The sequence below is a fragment of the Arvicanthis niloticus genome, chromosome 24 (genome assembly GCF_011762505.2).
Source record: "Arvicanthis niloticus isolate mArvNil1 chromosome 24, mArvNil1.pat.X, whole genome shotgun sequence".
Classification (NCBI taxonomy): Eukaryota; Metazoa; Chordata; class Mammalia; order Rodentia; family Muridae; genus Arvicanthis; species Arvicanthis niloticus.
This window is the reverse complement of record NC_133432.1, coordinates 25875356-25893946: the sequence shown is the minus strand read 5'-3', so window position 1 is coordinate 25893946 and position 18591 is coordinate 25875356. Positions and strand designations below refer to the sequence as shown.

The 18591-nt window shown below is 48.9% G+C and overlaps 1 protein-coding gene and 1 long non-coding RNA gene across 2 annotated transcripts; one reads left to right on the top strand and one right to left on the bottom strand.

Moving 5' to 3' along the window:
* Window positions 1–535: 535 nt before the first annotated feature.
* On the bottom strand, window positions 536–9569 carry Rhbdd2 (rhomboid domain containing 2). Its single transcript, XM_076923182.1, has 4 exons — window positions 9326–9569; window positions 5629–6036; window positions 4126–4276; window positions 536–1723 (listed from the first exon to the last, which is right to left on the bottom strand). Exons 1-4 carry the CDS (start codon window positions 9501–9503, stop codon window positions 1375–1377), a joined length of 1086 nt encoding a protein of 361 aa, XP_076779297.1. The 5' UTR covers window positions 9504–9569; the 3' UTR covers window positions 536–1374.
* LOC143437906 (uncharacterized) lies at window positions 8698–12386 on the top strand. The gene is made up of 2 exons (XR_013107095.1): window positions 8698–9008; window positions 12071–12386. It is a non-coding gene; the product is annotated as an uncharacterized LOC143437906 (long non-coding RNA).
* The last annotated feature ends 6205 nt before the right edge of the window (window positions 12387–18591 follow it).

Here is an 18591-nt window from a genome sequence, read left to right as displayed (position 1 = left end):
ACTACCCTCTCTGGAGGAGTGGGCTTGGGGTCAGGAATCATCTGTATTGGAACACTTAGGGACCCTCAGAGGCAGCCCAGAGCAGGCCATATAGTTCCTGGACGTGAAGGCCATGTGCCATATCTAAAACACCTTGTGATACCATGGCTTGGTTTTTAAGTACTGGAGATGAAACCCAGGACCACTTGTAAGGCAGGTACTCTACCACTAAGCCACACCCCCAGCCTTGGAACTGGTCATGTAGACCAGGCTGGCCTCAAATTCAGAGATCCGCTGTCTCTTCCTCCCAAGTGCTGGGATTAAAGGCACAGCCACCAAGCTCCGCTTATTTTTATTCAAGAGAAAATTCCTTTATGAGACAGTCTCTCACTAACTTGCTGGACGCATCTCTCTACTTCACTGTTCCCGCCCACTTCCCCGTCAGGTCCTCACTGCAACTGCTGAGCACAGGTGACAGACTCAATGTGATTCTGGCTCCTCACAGCTTCTGTCATCACTACCCACCCTGTACTGAACACAGTAAGCCACACACCACTGGCAGGTTGGAGGCTGGTTTTTATACAGAGGTGACTCACAGGGTAGATCACCAGCCTGTTGCTGCAGGTCACCAGTCAGACAGAAGTCCGGTCAGCGATGGCTGCGGGGAAGTCGATGTTACACGGACTGCCCGGTACACAGTCACACCAGACACAGGCAACGACCCACGGGCACTGAGCAGGGCAGGATGGGTAGGACGGCAAGAGTCTCTGGCAGCCTGGTAGCTGATGACAACAGCGCCTTCTCAGGACACTGGATTAGGAACCAAAAAGCCCAACAGTATCTCTGGGGCCCCAAGACTCCAGGTACTCTAATCTAATATCTAATTCTCACATTTGCCCAGGGGCTAGCCTTAACCCACGGTGTAGCTGGGGATGACCTTAAACTTCTGATCCTGAGATTACAGGCATTCCTCACCATGCCCGGCTGGGCCAGTAAACTTTACTTTCTAGAGCTGCCTTGAGGGAATCCAGAGACAGGGACATTTATCACAGTACTCAACAGAGCTGGCACACAGAGGTATTTACTTAGTAATTCTTTTTGCTTTTGTGGAGCTGAGGACTCAGGGCCTTAATTATGCTAAGTAGGCACTCTAACACAGAGCCCCAGTCCTAGCTACTGTTATAAATTCTGAGGCAGGGTCTTGTTATATATAGCCTAGGCTGGCCTTGAACTTGCTCTGGAGCCCAGATGGGCCTTGACCTTTTGATCCACTGGCTCAACCACCCAAGCAGCTGGGATGACAGGCTGGCATGCCCTGGCTTCAAGAAATAATTCTTAAATTCTCAGATAGGACCTTTATCTATCCAACATGGTGGAAGCCCCTCTGCAGATTGGTTACGGCATGGCTACCTTGGAAGACTCCTTAGAGCCTGTAGCCCCTGGAGTGCCCAGGGCCCCAGAATACACAGTGCCAGGACAGCTGATGGGGGAGGGAGGCTGCACCCCCTGGGAGGTCCCTGCAGAACCCGGGTACACACTGGAGGCACTGGGATTAGGACCAAAGTGGTTCTGCACATAACACAGGCCGGAAGCAGGCTGGTATGGAGGTAGGGTGGGCATATGGCCAGGAGGCCAGGAGGCCAGTTTCTGGCCACTGGCATGCTGCATCTGGGTGACAGGGTGACTTGGAGTCAGATGAGGGTGGCAACTCTGTGTTGGGTAGGAGCCAGGTGCAGGGTTCAACCTGGAAAGGAATAAAAGACAGTGACTCTTTGCTAGGGACAAGGTACACAGTGCTATGTCCTGAGGTAACAACATAGGTGGGACTGTTGTTAGTCATGTGCCTGGACGTAACGTGTTTTTACCACGTGCGGCCTGTCCCTGTGATTGAACACCTTGCTCATGTGACCCTTCTCAAGGCTCACAGTGTGAATCGTTCGATGCTCTGAAGGAAGTTGGCCACTGCATGAGACTAGTCCTTCTCATTTTTAGGCACCACTTCCCCCAGGTTCACACCACCAACTAGAGAGGTGAACATCCACGCATACAAACAATAAAAGTAAAAATATAAAAAATATATTTTCCCCTCGGGGCTGGAGAATGGCTCAGTAGTGGAGTGCTTGCTTAGTTTGTGCCATGTCCTGATTGCTACCCCAGCCCACTGGCCCACTCCTGCTTCTGGGAGCACTTCTCTCTCTGTCTCTCTCTCTGGGTCTAGACCACGCTGGCCTCCAACCCACAGAGATCTGCCGGCACCTGTCTCCTTAGTGCTGGGAATAAAAATGTACATTACAATGATGCCTGCCCAGCCTTCTTCTTACAATTATTTTCTGTGTGTGTGTGTGTGTGTGTGCGCGCGCGCGCATGTGCATGAACTCCCAGGGTCACCTCTGTCCTTCTACTGTGTGGTTCTGGGGATGTACCACAGGCTCTCACTTAGGGCACATGTCCTTATCCACTAGGCCATCTTGTAGGCATCTTTTCTCTGTTTTTAGTCAACTGTTTCTTGTTTTTATTATAGCAACAAACCACCCAAACTCTAAGCCAAACCAACCTTCTGGACAAGAGCAATTGTAGACAAAGCCACCCACATGGCAGCTTACTAAACTAAACACACGTGTTCTGTCACCATGCTCTTGGTGACTGTTAGGACACCTGAAACATCATGTTCTGTCCTGACACCTGCAATCAGCGAGCATGAGCCACCGGAGGGACAGAGGCAACGCGCTACCCAGCCCATGTGTCCAGGGTCAGGCCCGGCACCAGGCGACACAGCTCTCCAATGGGCAAGTGTAATTCAGAGGACAACCTTTTCCTGGGTCCTGAGGGCAGCTGCACTCATCAGTAGGGTGTGTGAGCTGGGGCTTGTGACCCCACCCTACTGCTGCTCAACACAGCTTGTGCAGACATTGGGGGTGGAGGGGGAGAGGGTGGGAGGACAGAGCCAGCTCTCCCTTTCCCAGCAAGGCCCTTCCTTCTCTGGAAGGCGGCAGAGAAGGGAAGTGCTGGAACTGTGGGGTCTCCGAGGGGACACAAGCTGTTAATAACTAACACAAGTGGCAGAGGCAGTATGGGACGAAGGACTTGTGGGCTGGAGACCCTAGGTCATACCAGGCTCTTCCTTAGACTCCGTGTAACCTGGAGTACAGGTCCTCTCTGGCCTCCTCTAGAAAGAAGGCGTGAGGCCACGTAAGTTCTGGTGGCTTGCCTATCAGTTTTTAAGAGCAAAACGAGCCCAAACAGCCTTACCTGCTTCCATAGGGGGAGCCAAGAAACTCTCCTTTTTTTGTTTTTGTTTTGTTTTTGTTTTTTTGGTTTTTCGAGACAGGGTTTCTCTGTGTAGCCCTGGCTGTCCTGGAACTCACTCTGTAGACCAGGCTGGCCTGGAACTCAGAAATCCGCCTGCCTCTGCCTCCTGAGTGCTGGGACTAAAGGCGTGTGCCACTACCGCTCGGTGGAAACTCTCCTTTTAAGTCTCCTGCCCTACTGAGCATACTGTATAAACATGGCTAACTGCCATAGCCCAGTGCTACCCATAGTGTTTGCTGACTAAGCAGTGTTAAGAATATGATCTATCCATGAATCACACGCAAGTGTCTTTGACCACTCAGGCTTGTCTCCCCCCAACCCCCAATAGGGCAGCAGTCAGTATTCAGAAGATATTTGTGCACAGATTTTCTTTCCTTATTTGTAGTGCTGGAACCCAGGGATTCGTGTGAATTAGGCAGGTGCTCTACCACTGAACTATACCCCAGCCCCTCACTGGGGGATTCTAGGCAGGGGCCCTACCACTGAGCCACACCCCAGCCCCTCACTGGGTGATTCTAGGCAGGGAATCTATGTTGTATGCTGAACTAGAACTATAACCCACATAGCTGAGAAACTATGTTTCTCTCCTGTATCCTCCAAGGTGAACCAGACACACCCTCACTGACTCTGCAGGAAGGAGACTGAGAGCCGGTTGTGGGAGTCTATCTACAGCCTGGTATCAGAGAGGTACAGATGAGAGTTCAAAGCCAGCCCTGGCTGTCCATGACACTGACTTACAAAACCGAAGCAATCAGCAGAGCACCTGACACACATGTGAAAGGTCCCATCACTGAAACTGACCATGCAACCAAAAAGGGGAGGCAATCCATCACTTACCTGCGGCTCTGGGCTGCTCTTCTTTCGGCAGAAGAACCTGAGATGTACTTGAACAAGGGAATCCTCCTCATGACACTGAAGGGGAACTTCTGGTCAAGCTTCAGGGCTACTCGCTCAGACAGGTCGAGGGAGTAGCAGTAGGTGAGGCCATCTGATGGAAGTGTATTAAGTCAAATTGAAGGCAGAAGAGGGGGAGAGGCCGCTGACACTCCCCCGCCACAGGAAGCGCCAGCCCCAACTAGACTACCTTACCCCAGAACTACACGAGGCAAGCTGGGTGTGCTGCATATACCTACAACTTAAGCCCAGCACTCAGGAGGAGGTGGGCAGATTGACAGGAGTTCGAGGCCAGTCTGGTTTACGCAGTGAGCTCCAGGTCATCCACGGTGAGACGCCATCTCAGAAAGAAGTTACCTTTTGAGGACAGGGGATCTAAAGATGACTCCACAGTTAAGAGTGCAAATTGCTGTTCCAGAGGACCAAAGTTCAGTTCCCATCACCCACACAGCAGCTCACCACCCCCTGTAACTCCAGTTCAGGGTAACCTGGCACTCTTTTCTGGCCTCCACAAGTACCAGCATGCAGGTGCACACACCACAGACTTACTCAGAAATAAAAATAACTCTTTTAAAAAAAGAAAGAAAACTGCACACCAAGAAGTTTGTAACTGGGGTGTGGTACCAGGTGTGGCCGTGAGCCAGCAATCCTAGCACTCGGGAAACTGAGGTGGGTTTAAGCTTGAGGCCAACCTCAGCCTTATAGGAAGATCCTTTTAAAATGACTCTCCCTCTGAGATAAAGAAAATCAAGGGCTGAGATGTAGCTCAGTGGTAGAGTGTCTGTCAATCACACACAATGCCCTGAGCTTGATAGTCTTCACCCTGTAAAAACAACAAGCCCAGGTCTGTCTCTTAACCCTTCCACTAACATCAAGGTGACAGGCATCTCAGATTGTTCAGCCAACACTCTGTGTGTGGAGGCCAGCAGCCCACTTGGTGTTTATCCTCAGGAGTATTAGGGTCTCTCACTTGATCTGGAACTCACGGAACTGGGCTAGGCTGGTGGGCCCGTGAACACTAGGGACTCACCTGTCTCTACCTCCCCAGTGCAGGGATTGGAGTTTGAAGGTCCAGGGCCATGACTTGTGTCCTCAAGTTCTCACAAGTGCCTTATCGAGGCAGCCATCTTCCTAGCCCTCTTCCAAAGAAACCTTACATCTCAGTTTACAAGAAAAAAAAAAGTCAACTGGTGCAATTAAGCCCAAACTGCTAATGAGCTGAGTTGAGCTGGTCTGGGCAGGCAGCCATATTCGCATTTTCCAGATGAGTTCTGGTCCAGAGAGGGGGAAGAGAGCTGCCCAAGGCTCCCAGGTTTTCCAAGCTGAAGGGCAAGCCCAGGCTGCTTGTGTAGGAGCCTGAGGCTGTGTACCTGATACCCTACAGCCTCCAGGTGGGTTCACCCTCTGGTGTAGCTTCCCTCTGCAGCTCCCTCCCAGGAAGGATACACGATAGGCCGATCAAAAGGCCAGAGAGGTTACTGAGGAAGGAGGTCTGAGGGATGAGCCAGGAGGCACACAGCAGCAGCCACGGTACGAGGACGGAAGGCACCACCACACCGAACACCAGGGCCCGCCTCATTCGAGAGCGGACTGAGGTGACCCCCAGCATGGCGAAAGCTACTGGGGTGAACCCTCTGGCATCCTCCACCTCGCCCAGCTTAGACAGTGATGACACAGACTCAAATGACAGGTAGATGATGGCTGAGAAGACGGTAAAGATCAAGGTGAAGAAGCAATGGCGGACGGTGCCCACGCTCCTCTCGAAGTTGCCAGCAAAGCGCCAGATGATGAAGGCGCCACAGAGCAGGGAGACCGGGTTCTCATAGACGAAGATGTAGGTCACCAGCCTGTAAACTAAAGATGGGTGTTGGTTAGAGGTCCAGGGCTGTGCTATTCCAACCAGGGCAAGCAGGTCTCAGGCCAGCTACGGAAGGGAGAACTGAGGCTGGGCTGGAGCCTGACCAGCATGCACAAGGCTCTGGCTTCCATTACTAGCACTGCAGACACCTCACACAGGAAGTGGTGGTGCACACCTATGATGCAAGCACTTGGGAGGTAGACAGGAAGAGCATAAGTTCGAGGTCAGTCTCAGCTATACTATGAATTTAAAGCCAGCTTGGACTACATGAGATCCTGCCTCAAAAATAAAAAACCAAAAACCATAACAGGAAACAAAAAAATATAGACAGAACAGGAAAGTGCCCATGATTCAAGGCATAAGTATATAATATAGTTTCTGTGTCTTCCTGGCCCTGGAGCCCTGGTTATCAAAACCAATTCCCATGATTCAAAGCATGAGTATATAATGTTGGTCTCCATTCGTTTCTGGCCCTGGAACAGAGGTTATCAAGACCAATTTCAATGTGTGAAAAAGAAAACTTTTGAAAACCAGAGTGGTTTCTGAATGTGCTAAATGGTTTACAACATTGTTTCAGGTTTTCTTTTAAAGATGAGTTTTTATTGTTGTGTAGCTGTGTCTGCTACTTGTATTCGGACTGTGGAAGCCAGAAGCTGGGGCCCCCTGGAGCTGGAGTTCCAGGCAGATGTGAGCTGCCCCATGTGGAGCTCTGGGAAGCAAACTTGAGTCCTCTGTAAAAGCAGCCAGCTCTTATAACCGATAAGCCATCTCTCCAGCCCTCCTCTTTCTAGATATTAATATTAACCTACCTCACTAGGCAGTGTGAGGGTTAATTAACTGTGACAGTGTCAGGAGAGACTGAGTGGGTCGCCCTTAATACTCTGTGTGCCAGTCTCCTCGGCTGGAATTCTGGCCTCTCCTTCCATAGAGGCTGTTCAGGGGAAGAAAAAGGAACCGTGAATTATAAGGACCATCAAATTATCATTAATAATAATACACAGATAAGTAAGAGTCTTCTTAAAGAGTGCTTTTCCAGTCTTACAGGGGCACCCAAGATTTATATGTCATAAAATAGCAAAGAAAGTCCTTTTTTCTCTCTCTCTCTCTGTAGTGAGACAAGGTCTCACCGTGCAGCCCTGTCTGGTGTATACATTGCTGTATAGACCAGGCTGGTTCCTGCTTCCTGGGGGCTGGGATTATCGGTGTAAGACACCACATTTGGACTTTTTTTTGGATACAGGTTTGGATATGTGGCCCAGACCAGCTGTAAACTCACAGTCTTCCTGCCTCAGCCTTTTGAGTGCTGGGACTATAAGTGTCTGCCATATTTGGTTTATACACGTCTCCCAAATACAAGTTATCGCTAACATACATAATTTAAAAAATTGCTATGTATTTATTTGTGGGTATATGGGAGTACAAGATCAGAGAAAAACCTTCAGAAGTAAGTTCTACCATGCAGGTCCCAGAGATCAAACCCCAGTTCTCATGAGTGGCAGCAAGGTACTTGCTGAGCCACCTTACAGGGCTCTAATTTCTTTTTTGTGTTGAGACAGGGTCCTATGATATAGCCCTGGTTGGCCTGGAACTTCCTATGGAGACCAGGCTGGCCTCAAATTCATAGAGATCCACCTGCCTCTGCCTGCCCAGTGCTGGGATTAAAGGTACATATCACCACACCTGGCTCTCTCATGTACTTATCTATTTCTGTGGGTGGAATCATAGCATGCAAGAGGAAGATGAATGAAGTAATGGAGTCATTCTCAGGACGGTAAGGGGGCGTGGTCTTGGCTTTATCATTAGCAGGCTGCCTGAGTCAAGTCCAAGGTCCTACCCCCATGGCTTTAATTTCCTCACTATAAAATCACATGGTCAGACTTGAAGTCCTTGATGAAACCGTATCTCTACAGACCCCAAGCTCGGACAAATATAGGTTAAGTCAGCGTGGTGATGCATGTCTGTGTTCTAGTACTCAGAAGGGTGAGGCAGGAGGATCATGGGCTGGAGGCTCTCCTGGACTACACAGTGAGTTCCGGCCATTCTGGTGTAAATAAACAGCAAGACCCTTGTTTCAGAGACAAGGAACAAACAAACAAACAAACCCCAAAACCCAGAAAGAGGGTGTGTGCCTCCCTACGATGGCATTTAGCTGACCACAAGTGCTATCCAACAGAAGTTTCAGCTTTACTCGGGAAACCATAACACCCTAGTCAGACTTATCTCCTCAGACTATCTCCAGAAGTTTGGTTATTTGCTGGATACATCCCAAATTGAAATTTTACTGGTAAATATGACAAGATTCTACATGCAACTCTCTAAGACTTAGGGAGCTGATGAGATGGCTCACAGGTACTTGATGCCAACCCAAAGACCTGAGTTTGATTCCCAGGACCCACTTGGGTGGAGAAAGACTCCTGTCAGGTTGTCCTCTGACCTCCACATGTGTGTACAAGGGCATATAAATAAATGTGTCACATATGTATACATCTATCTAAAGATGTGGGGATTATATACCCAAAGACCTAGCTCTAAATCATCTTACTAAAAACAAAATGCTGGGCCCCTACCTCAATATTATGATGTATTAGCTCTGTGATTCTCTGTACTCAGCCTCAATTTCTGGTAAACAGGCAATTTAATATGGCCTGTCATGAAATCTCAGTGAGGATTACATGAAATGAATGCTTAGCCTCTGTTAACGTTACAAGCAACAGGGATTTCTCAGGAAAGAATGAGGAAGAAACAAGACTAGGAATCCTGTCTTTTACAAAAGGATGATTACCAGACTTAATTGATCTGAGGAATTTCTCTCCCCTGAGAAAACAAACACTTTACTAGGGGCTCCTTATTCTGTGAGCTGGAATAAAGAGTCAGGATTAAGGTAAAGACGCAGCAGTAAATTCTAGAGTCAAGAGGAAAAGTCATTCATTGAGGTGACAAGAAGCAAGGTTCAATTGTCACGATGAAGGTGAGAGACGTTTGCTTTGTTCCTGTGGGGTGCAGGCCTTCAGCAGATGGGGTTTGTGTCTATAAACCGAGAGGAGCTTAGGAAGTGTATTCACCCTCGAGATCAAAGATCTGGGGTAACATGGAAGGGTGCGATTCTGGGTAGGGAAGGAGTTGGCGGAAATGATACGGCTATGGACAGGACATGCTGGAGCTCCAAGGGGGGAGAATGGTGGTGAGTACGGAGGTTGGGGGTTGGCTGGCAGTGAGGCTGGAGATCAGGGACCGGGGAGTCTGCGGGCTGAGGAAGCGCGCCATCCCCGCCCCTTCTCTGCTCACCTTGCCAGTTGCGCAGGGCCTCGGAGCGCAGAGACAGCCCCGAGGGCGCCAGAGGCGGCTGCAGCAGGAACAGGCGGGGCCCCGACACCAGCAGCGAGAGCAGGGCGGTGAAGAATGTGGCGGAGGGCACCTCGGGACACGAGCACCAGAAGCGAGTCGCGGAGGCCGAGGCCGCCATAGCCGCGAGAGCTTCCCGCGTGCCGCCTCCCTCGGCAATTTCCGCCTCCTTGCGGCGGTCTCCCCTGGCAACAGAAGAAAACTGGCCTCTCCTCGAGCCCCGCCCATGGGGGGGAGGCCCAATCCCGTGGAGCGATCCGCCCTTATCCGCCCAAAGGAAGCCGGGAGTTGTAGTTCCAGCTCACCCAAGGGGGCTGCGCAGGTTGCCTCCTCAGGAGTATTCTTGCCCAGACTTAAGCTTCCTTCTTCTTGATCTTTAATTTAAAAAAAATTTTTTTTTTAAATTACAACTGTGTATTTGTTTGAGTGTGTGAGAGAGGCCTGTGCATGCAACGGGTGTGGAGGACAGATGACAACTTAAGGGAGGAGTTGGTCCTCTCCTTCCACCTGTGGGTCCCGGGCATTGAATTTGGGTCATCAGGCTCGGCAGCAAGTGCCTTTACCCGCTGAGCCATCTCTGTAACCCTTTTTATTTTTCACTTTTATTTTTTAAATTTTATTTGCCTTTGCCTCGTGAGAGAGTGTGTGTAGGTGTACACCTTTACTCTCAACCATCTCGAAGGCTCCCTTTAAATTTTTTTTATCAGTATACATTTGTTATACCTAACCATGGCTTCATTGGGACACCCTCTTACATGTGTATAAGGTATTTTGATCATATTTGATCACAGCTCCATTACCCTCTCTTGCTTTTCCATCTTAGCCTCTCTTCTGCTTGTATGTTTCTCATTTCTTTTTAATTTTTGCGACCCAGTGAGTTTCATTAGAGTTGCTTGCAGGAGCAAGGGCACCTAACCATTAGCTCCACCGCTGAAGATAATGTCTCTCCTCCCGACAACCATTAACTACTAGTAGATCCTCAGAGAGGGGGTGGGGCCTTGAAAGACATTTCCTCTTGCTTTTGGTTTTTACACAAAGTTGACCCTGAACTTTGGTTCTCCACCTCCAGAAAGCCGGGATTTTAGACACGCACTGCCCTCCTCAGTTTGTGCAGTACTGGGGATTGCAGTACCCAGGGACTCCAGCATGAACTGTATTTTCAGCGGGATCCTTCCCACTGTAATGATATGACGTCTCGCAGACCACGGAGCCCCATTCTCACACACATTTGTGTTTGTCTCTGTTATGCCAAAGAGGAAACAGAATCTAGGAGAATCCCTGAGTGATACAGTTCAGTAGCAAAGAAAGGATTAGAAGTTGGTTCTTCCTGCCTGAATTGGTCAAGAAGACAGTGCCAGTACTTTCTGGAGCTGGACTGGAGATAAAGTATGAGGAGGCGGGGGAAGGAGTCAACTGAACCGGCACAAGAGTTACTCCGCAAGCGCTCTATGACGCTTTTACTAAGCTTTGCTTTAGCCTTTTGCAGTTTGAAAAGCACTTCCCGCAGAGAAAAGCTATTTCTGGTGGACAACTGGAGTACCCTTTCTGAGCTATAAGTGCTTTAGCTGTTGAGGTCGCTTCCCGACGAAGTCACGGGTGGGAAGAGAGTCAGGGACTTGCTGGGTCCCAGGGGGCAGTACTTTGGGGTCCTGGGCATTGAGCCTACAGCCTAGCACGTGGAAGGTTAAGAGGTCTATCACTGAGCTTCAGCCCCACCCCTCCTCCCCAGTATTTATATATGCATTATATACAGATACACAGTATATATATATATATATATATATATATACTGTGAATATATACTGTGAATATATATACTGTGAATATATATATACATATATATGTGTATATATATACTGTGAATATATGAAAAATATATTCCTGAAAAATAATCAGATGTAATCAATAAACCATCCATTTGATAAACCCAAATGATTCAATCCTCCCCCCAAAAACAATAGCTTTGCTCATATGACATCTACCACTAGGGGGCAACAGAGATTATAGACACAGGATCGAAATAATGAGAGCGTTTTAAACAGGGGCAGGAGTACAGGGAGGGGACTTGAGTTTGACCCCGTGGATCCACATGGTGGATGGAGAGAGCCGATTTTTATAATCTACCCTCTGACCTCCAGGAAAGCACCCACATAAACAGATACAAAGAAACAAATGACATAATAGACTAGACTCCCAAAATAGGGGGGTGGGGATAGGCATAGTCTTTCTTTCAATGCAAACCACAGCTCTTGTTTCTTTCTTTTCTTTTCTTTTCTTTTCTTTCTTTTTTTTTCGAGACAGGGTTTCTCTGTGTAGTCCTGGCTGTCCTGGAAATCACTCTGTAGACCAGGCTGGCCTCGAACTCAGAAATCCACCTGCTTCTGCCTCCCAAGTACAGCTCTTGTTTCTAAGAATTTATTCTTGAGCTAAATGTAGAAATGGTTTCATCAAGTTTCATAAAGATCCTTGTATGTCTTAGGGATCAAACTCAGATCAGTAGGCTTGGCAGCAAGCTCCTTTACACCCTGGAGTATTCCCCCCCACCCCCTCCCCCATGTTAATCCCGTGTTCTCTGCCTGCTCTTCTGATCACGATCATGGTCTGCTATTTTCAGTTATGGTGTCGGGAAGAGAGCCCTGAAGGGAAGTCTATTCATGTTATCCTTGTATTACCTCTTCCAACAAACAGATTGCTTCCATACAGAGACGAGTAGAGTCCGAAGAGGAACTTTGGAACCTTGTCCCCCTGGAAAGGAGAGAGGATAATTAACATTCCTGGTCTGGAACTTTGGAAAGGTCGCTGGACACTTGCCAGATGAGAGAGGCTGCTTAACACTCCTCAGACCACAGGGGAGGGAGGGAACCCACCTGCGGGTGGGAAAAGCCCAGAGCGGGTAGACACATTCTGTATAAAAGTTCACTGAAGTGGGGTTGCCTCTCCTTTTGGGATGCAGGATGGCCCCAGCATGCTGGAACATTAAAATTCCTCTTGCTCTTTTCAGCGATTCTTGTCTCCATGTGGTTCACTCAGGGGGTCTCTGGTAAACTAAGACTTTGCTCACTAGAGTTTTACAGCCCCATGCTAAGGTTGAGAGATAGTAAAAGAGGCAGAGGTAGTCTGAAGAGAGATAGGCCAGCTATCTCACTCCATTTTAATCTTTGATGAGACATCTGCTAACCCGAAGCCTTCTGGTCCCTAACCTAAGGATCTGTATCATGACCCTCACCAGGCAGGTGCCATTTACTGCAAAGCTGGTGGGTGGGCGCTGTATTCTTTACTTTTATTTTATTCTATATGTTTGTCTGTTTGTTTTCAGACAGGGTTTCTCTGTGTAGACTTGGCCGTCCTGGAACTTGCTCTGTAGACCAGGCTGATCTCGAACTCACAGAGCTCTGCCTGCCTCTGCCTCCCAAGTGCTGGGATTAAAGGAGTGCGCCACCATCACCAGATTGTTCCTTACTTTTCTTGATGCTATGACAATAACAACTTAAGGAAAGAAGGAAGGAAGGAAGGAAGGAAGGAAGGAAGGAAGGAAGGAAGGAAGGGTTTGTTTCCACTCTCAGTGAGGGCACAGCCCATGGGGCAGGTGTGAAGTGGAATAGAAGAAAAGAGGTGGGAGGGGGAGCGTTAGAGGGAATGAATAGCTTCATTAGGACTAAGAGAGAGGAGAGAGGGGAAGGGAGGGGGAGGGAGGGGGAGGAAGGGGGAGGGAGGGGGAGGGAGGGGGAGGGAGGGGGAGGAAGGGGGAGGGAGGGGGAGGGAGGGGGATGGAGGGGGAGGAAGGGGGAGGGAGGGGGAGGGAGGGGGAGGGAGGGGGAGGGAGAAATACACACAGAGAAAGACAGAGACACACACAGATACACATACAGACAGACAGACACAGAGAGACAGATACAGACAGGCTGACACACAGGGTGGAGCATGAGGAAAGGAGAAACCATGAAGGTTGGAGGAGAGAGGCCAGAGGAGCTTCTTGGAGAGCAGTAGCCTTCCCAGGGATTTCCCAGCAGCCCCTGCTGTGGGAGTCTCTTTGGACTAATTCCCTAGACATGGGGAAAGGTCTTTATAACATTTTTAGGGGTGTCAGGAGGTGATTTAGGTCAACACACTGTGGGTGACTGAGAGTGTGGAGGCGCCAGGCGTAGTAAATGAAGAGCTGTCTCTTCAGAGCACAGCCTGCCTCTCTCCTCTTTGTTCCAGACAGAGAGCTACAGGGAGGTGGGGCTTGACTCAGCCTCTGAGATCCGTGGCCTAACTTTGGAGAAGGCATGTCGGCAAGAAAGGGAGGCAGTTGTCACGTGACATCCACAGTCCGTCAGAAATCAGCCATGAATCCTGGGACTCAGCTTCATCAGAATGCTGTCTGTCCCTGTCCACTTTTTCTTCATCTGGGACTCCTGGTCCATTGGATGGAGCTGCCCATATTCTGAATGATCTTCCTTGCTCAGATGAGCCTTGTACACAGATGTACCCAGAAGTGTGTCTCCTAGGTGTGACCTCCAAAGTCAGTAACTTGAAGTCAACTAAGAGGAAGGAAGTAGGTCTCTCCTCTGTAATACAAATGCTTCTGTGTCTTCTGCCTTCTGGACAGGTAGACGTTGTCTGTTTACCTTGGAGATGTAACTGCATCCTGTGTGCTGACTAGCTCACACAGCATCTGGGATTGGATGCTACCACTGAGTCTCCTTCCTCAGCTCCTTCCTCTCCTACTGGTCTCAGCCACATGTCTCAGCCTAGCTGCTGCCTTGGGTCTGACTCAGTCCTATCTGTTGCACCCACCGTGAGGTCGTCCCTGTGGGTTCTGGAGGAGCAAGGGAGTCTTTCTGCACCCTGCTCTGTTGTTCCTGGAAAGAGGGTCACCTTGTACTTGTAGGGTCAGACCCCATTTGGAGAAGGAACTTCTACTAAATTCCTGTGGGGTTAGCCGCTGCAGCTGGAACAACAGCCCTTCAGCTGTTTTCAGAACACAGAAGTCACGGTGCCCTTTTTTGTTTGGTTAGTTTGTTTTTAGATGCAGTCTCCTGTAGTCCAGTAGGGCCTTGAACTCACTACGTAGCCAACTCTGAACTCCTAACCTCCTCTCTCCACTTCTGTAGTATTGGAATTCCAGATGTGCCCCACCACACCCAGTTTACCTGGTGCTGGAGGTAAATATCAGGGCTTCTGGCTAAGAAAACACTCAACTGAGCCACATCTCCAGCCCCACAACTAAAAATACCTTAAAAAAAAAAAAGACTTATGTGTATGCTTTACCTGCATGTGTGTCTGTGTGTCTCATGTGTGTCACTGGCTCCTCTGGGAATAGACTTACAGGCATTTGTGAGCTTCCGTGTAGGTGTTGGGAATTGACACTAGGTCCCTCCAGAAAAACATTCAGTGCTCATGACCACTGAGCCATCTCTCTAGGCACTCTATGTGTGTGTGTGTGTGTGTGTGTGTGTGTGATGGGGTTTTACTGCCATCAGGCTGGTTGTCTCTAACTCTTTGGGTCAGGTGATCCATCCTCTATGCTAAGACTTCAGGCATGTGCTGATTTAAAGTATTTCCTTCCTTTTGTGATGGTACTGGGATTGAACCCAGAACCTCATACGTGCTAGGCAATGCTCGACCACTGAGACCACTGAGACGCCCCTAGGCCTCAGCTAATATCTGGTATTTTTCTTAGTTAAACTTTTTTTTTTTTCTTTGAGGGAAGTTCTCATGTAAACAAGGCTGGCCTTGTTCTCATGATCCTTGTCCCCAGCATCCACCCTGAGTGCCGGGATCTCAAGGGTGTGCCATCATGTCTGGCTTGAGGTCGTGTCTTGACAAAGCCAGTCTCCAGCAAGCTTCTGCCTCACGCTACGCTTCTGTCATAATCCTCATGTTCTTTTCTCTGACTCCGTGAGTCAGTGCTTCGGGCAGGGCGCAGTTGCTTCTCGAGGAGGAGCCATTCACGTATCTGCTGTCAGCTAGTGGGTGGATGGGGACTGTATGCTGTATGGATAAAAGGGTCTCTGCTGCTTCAGGTCCACGTGGCTTCATCCTGCAGTGACCTTCTTCATCAGGGATGTAAGAGTGGAAAGACCCAGGTGAGAGGACTGTAACTTTATTTTTTTTTCAAATCCTATTTTTTTTTTTTTTTCCGAGACAGGGTTTCTCTGTGTATCCCTGGCTGTCCTGGAACTCACTCTGTAGACCAGGTTGGCCTCGAACTCAGAAATCCACCTGCCTCTGCCTCCCAAGTGCTGGGATTAAAGGCGTGCGCCACCACTGCCCGGCTTTAAATCCTATTTTTAATGATGGTTCTTAAACACTTTAAATTTCCTTTTAGCCCATCACCCACCTGAGGTAGTGGGAAAGAAAGGCTACGGGGGAAGTGGACCTGCTTAGAAAGATTCTTTGGAGCAACTCTCGTCTGTGTTGTCTGGAAATCGGCAGTTCAGCTCACAGGTTGGCAGCGGCAGCTCCATCCACTTGCAAGCGCTTCACAGATACACCAGCAGCCCAGTTCTGTAGAGTCGGGTTAGCAACAGTGGTGACATGACCTAGCAGAGACATCCAGGCCTCAGCCTCACCTTGAGTCAGCAGGAGGGACCAACAGGATCACCAGGAGATGTTCTCGGCTGTGTCTCTTTTAGGGGAGCAAAGACAGGAGACTCACAAGGGTTGCACAGCCAGCTGTACCGGCAAGCCAAGCTCTGTCTCTGTCACTCATGGAGTTCTATTTATACCTTCCAAACATCACATGTCCTCCATGTGCCTTGGCCACGCTCCGGGCTTTCCTCAGCCCGCACATCCAATCAGCCCAAGTCCTTGGAAGCAGCAACAAACCGCAGCACACCACCAGAAGATTTTTAGTATATTTCTCTCTATGGCGTCCTGACAAATGAAACTCAACTATGCAATGTAAGGCAGACTAGTACACGCATGTTGTTAGCAAAGAATTCTTCATTCAGGTGCTTGCTTTAGCAGAACACCCTCTCTCCTGTGTCTGCTTCAGCGAAACGTTCCTTCACGCCTCTGCCTGAGCCTTTCACACCTGTGTCCAGCTGGAGAGCTGACACAGAGGTAAGAACTCCTGCTGCTCTTGCAGAGAACCCTACTTCAGTTCGCAATACCACGTCAGGTGGCCCACAGCCACGTGTGATTTCAGATCTGGAGGACCTGATGCCCTTTTCTGGATTCAGTGGGCACTTGTGCTTGTGTGCAGATACCCAATATGTGCATGTGTGCGTACACACACACACACACACACACACACACACACACACCACATATATCAATAAAAAATAAGATCACTGTTTGTTTTTCAAGACAGGGTTTCTCTGTGTAACAACCCTGACTGTCCTGGAACTCGTTTTGTAGACCAGGCTGACCTCAAACTTACAGAGATCTGCCTGCCTCTGCCCCTCGAGTGCTGTGATCAAAGGCATGTGCTATTATCCCCCAGCCAAAAATTTTTTTAAAGAAGAAAAAAGCCTCTATATGTTTAGTCAAGACACAATCCCTCCCCCACAAGCATCCTCTTCTCTCTCTCTCTCTCTTTTTTTTTTTTTTTTTTTTTTTTTTTGGGTAGGGTGTGCATCAAATTCTTTTTTTTTTTTTTTTTTTTTTTTTTTTTGGTTTTTCGAGACAGGGTTTCTCTGTATAGCCTTTGGCTGTCCTGGAACTCACTCGGTAGACCAGGCTGGCCTTGAACTCAGAAATCCGCCTGCCTCTGCCTCCCAAGTGCTGGGATTACATCAAATTCTTTATTCTGTAGACAACAACCTTGAATTCCTGATCCTGCTGTCTCTGCCTCCCAAGTGCTGAGATCAGAGGTGTGCACCGCCGTGTCTGGCTGCCCCTGAATAGTTTCCATGTACTGTTAGTTGAATCTTTGGATTTTGGATTTAAAACTCAAAAAATGGGAATCCGTGTGTGTGTGTGTGTGTGTGTGTGTGTGTGTGTGTGTGTGTGTGTTTCACGTAGCCCAAGCTGGCCTCAAAGTCACCAAGTGAGGATGACCTGGAAGTCCTGATTCTCCTGTTTCCACCTGGGATGGCCGGGTACCACCAACCTCCATCATCACAGACAGATGCAGGATGATGCAGGGATAAACCTGAACAGTGGTGAAGGTTTTACTTAACAAGAAGCAAAACTTGTGGAGAAGAAGCAAAACTTGTGGAGACTAGTTGAGAGACTGAAAACAGAAGCGGGAACCTGAGCTGTTCTTGTCCAAGTCCAGGGGTGAAAAAGAGGAAGCAGGCCCCTCTCTGTGCTCGTCTACCTGCTGTGTTCCCGGGCTACTTGTAGACACACTCAGAAAAACCATCTTGCTTATTCTAAATGTGCACAGGAGCTCTGAAGCCGCAGCACAAATGTGGTGCCAGAGGACAACTTGCAGGAGTCAGCTCTCTCCTTCTGCGGTGTGAGTCCTGGGGATGGACTTCAGGTTCTCAGATGTGGCAGCAAGTGCCTTAACCTGCTGTGCCATCTTACCAGTGAATGTGCACATGTGAGTAATTGTGCATTTACACTAGTGTGCAAAAGCTCACATGTGTACGCACACACACACACTCAATTTTGTTTTTGTTTTTCAAGACAGGGTTTCTCTGTGTAGCCCTGGCTGTCCTGGAACTCACTCTGTAGACCAGGCTGGCTTTGAACTCACAGAGATCCACTTGCTTCTGCCTTCCTAGTGCCGGGATCAAAGGCGTGTGCCACCGCTGTCCCACAGGTCTGCTTACTTTCAAAAAACCACTTTATCGACTGAGTTGTCTCCCTAGTTCATTTTCAGACACAATTCTTTTATGTGTCTCTGGCTGGCTGGCTGGCCTCAGACTTGTGGCAATCCTCCTGCATCCACCGAGGTGCTGGGGTTACAGACATGCCTGTGGAGGTTAGAGAACAACTTGCAGGAGATAGTGCTATCCTGGTGTGGGCCTCTGGAATGGCTTGGCAGCAAGCCTCTTTACCTGATAAGCCATCTCACCAGCCCACTAAACATAATCTTATTATTTATATGTATGAGCGTTTTGCCTGCATATATGTCTGTGCACCACTTGTGTGCCTTGTCCCTTTGGGGTCCAGAAGAGGATATTGTATTCCTTGGAACTGGAGTTATATACAGTGTGAGTGCACCATGTTGATGCTGGGAATTGAACCTAGAGCCTCTGGAAGAGCAGCCAGTGCTCCTAACCACTGAGCCATCTCTCCAGCTGGACAGTTCATATTTGTATCACGAT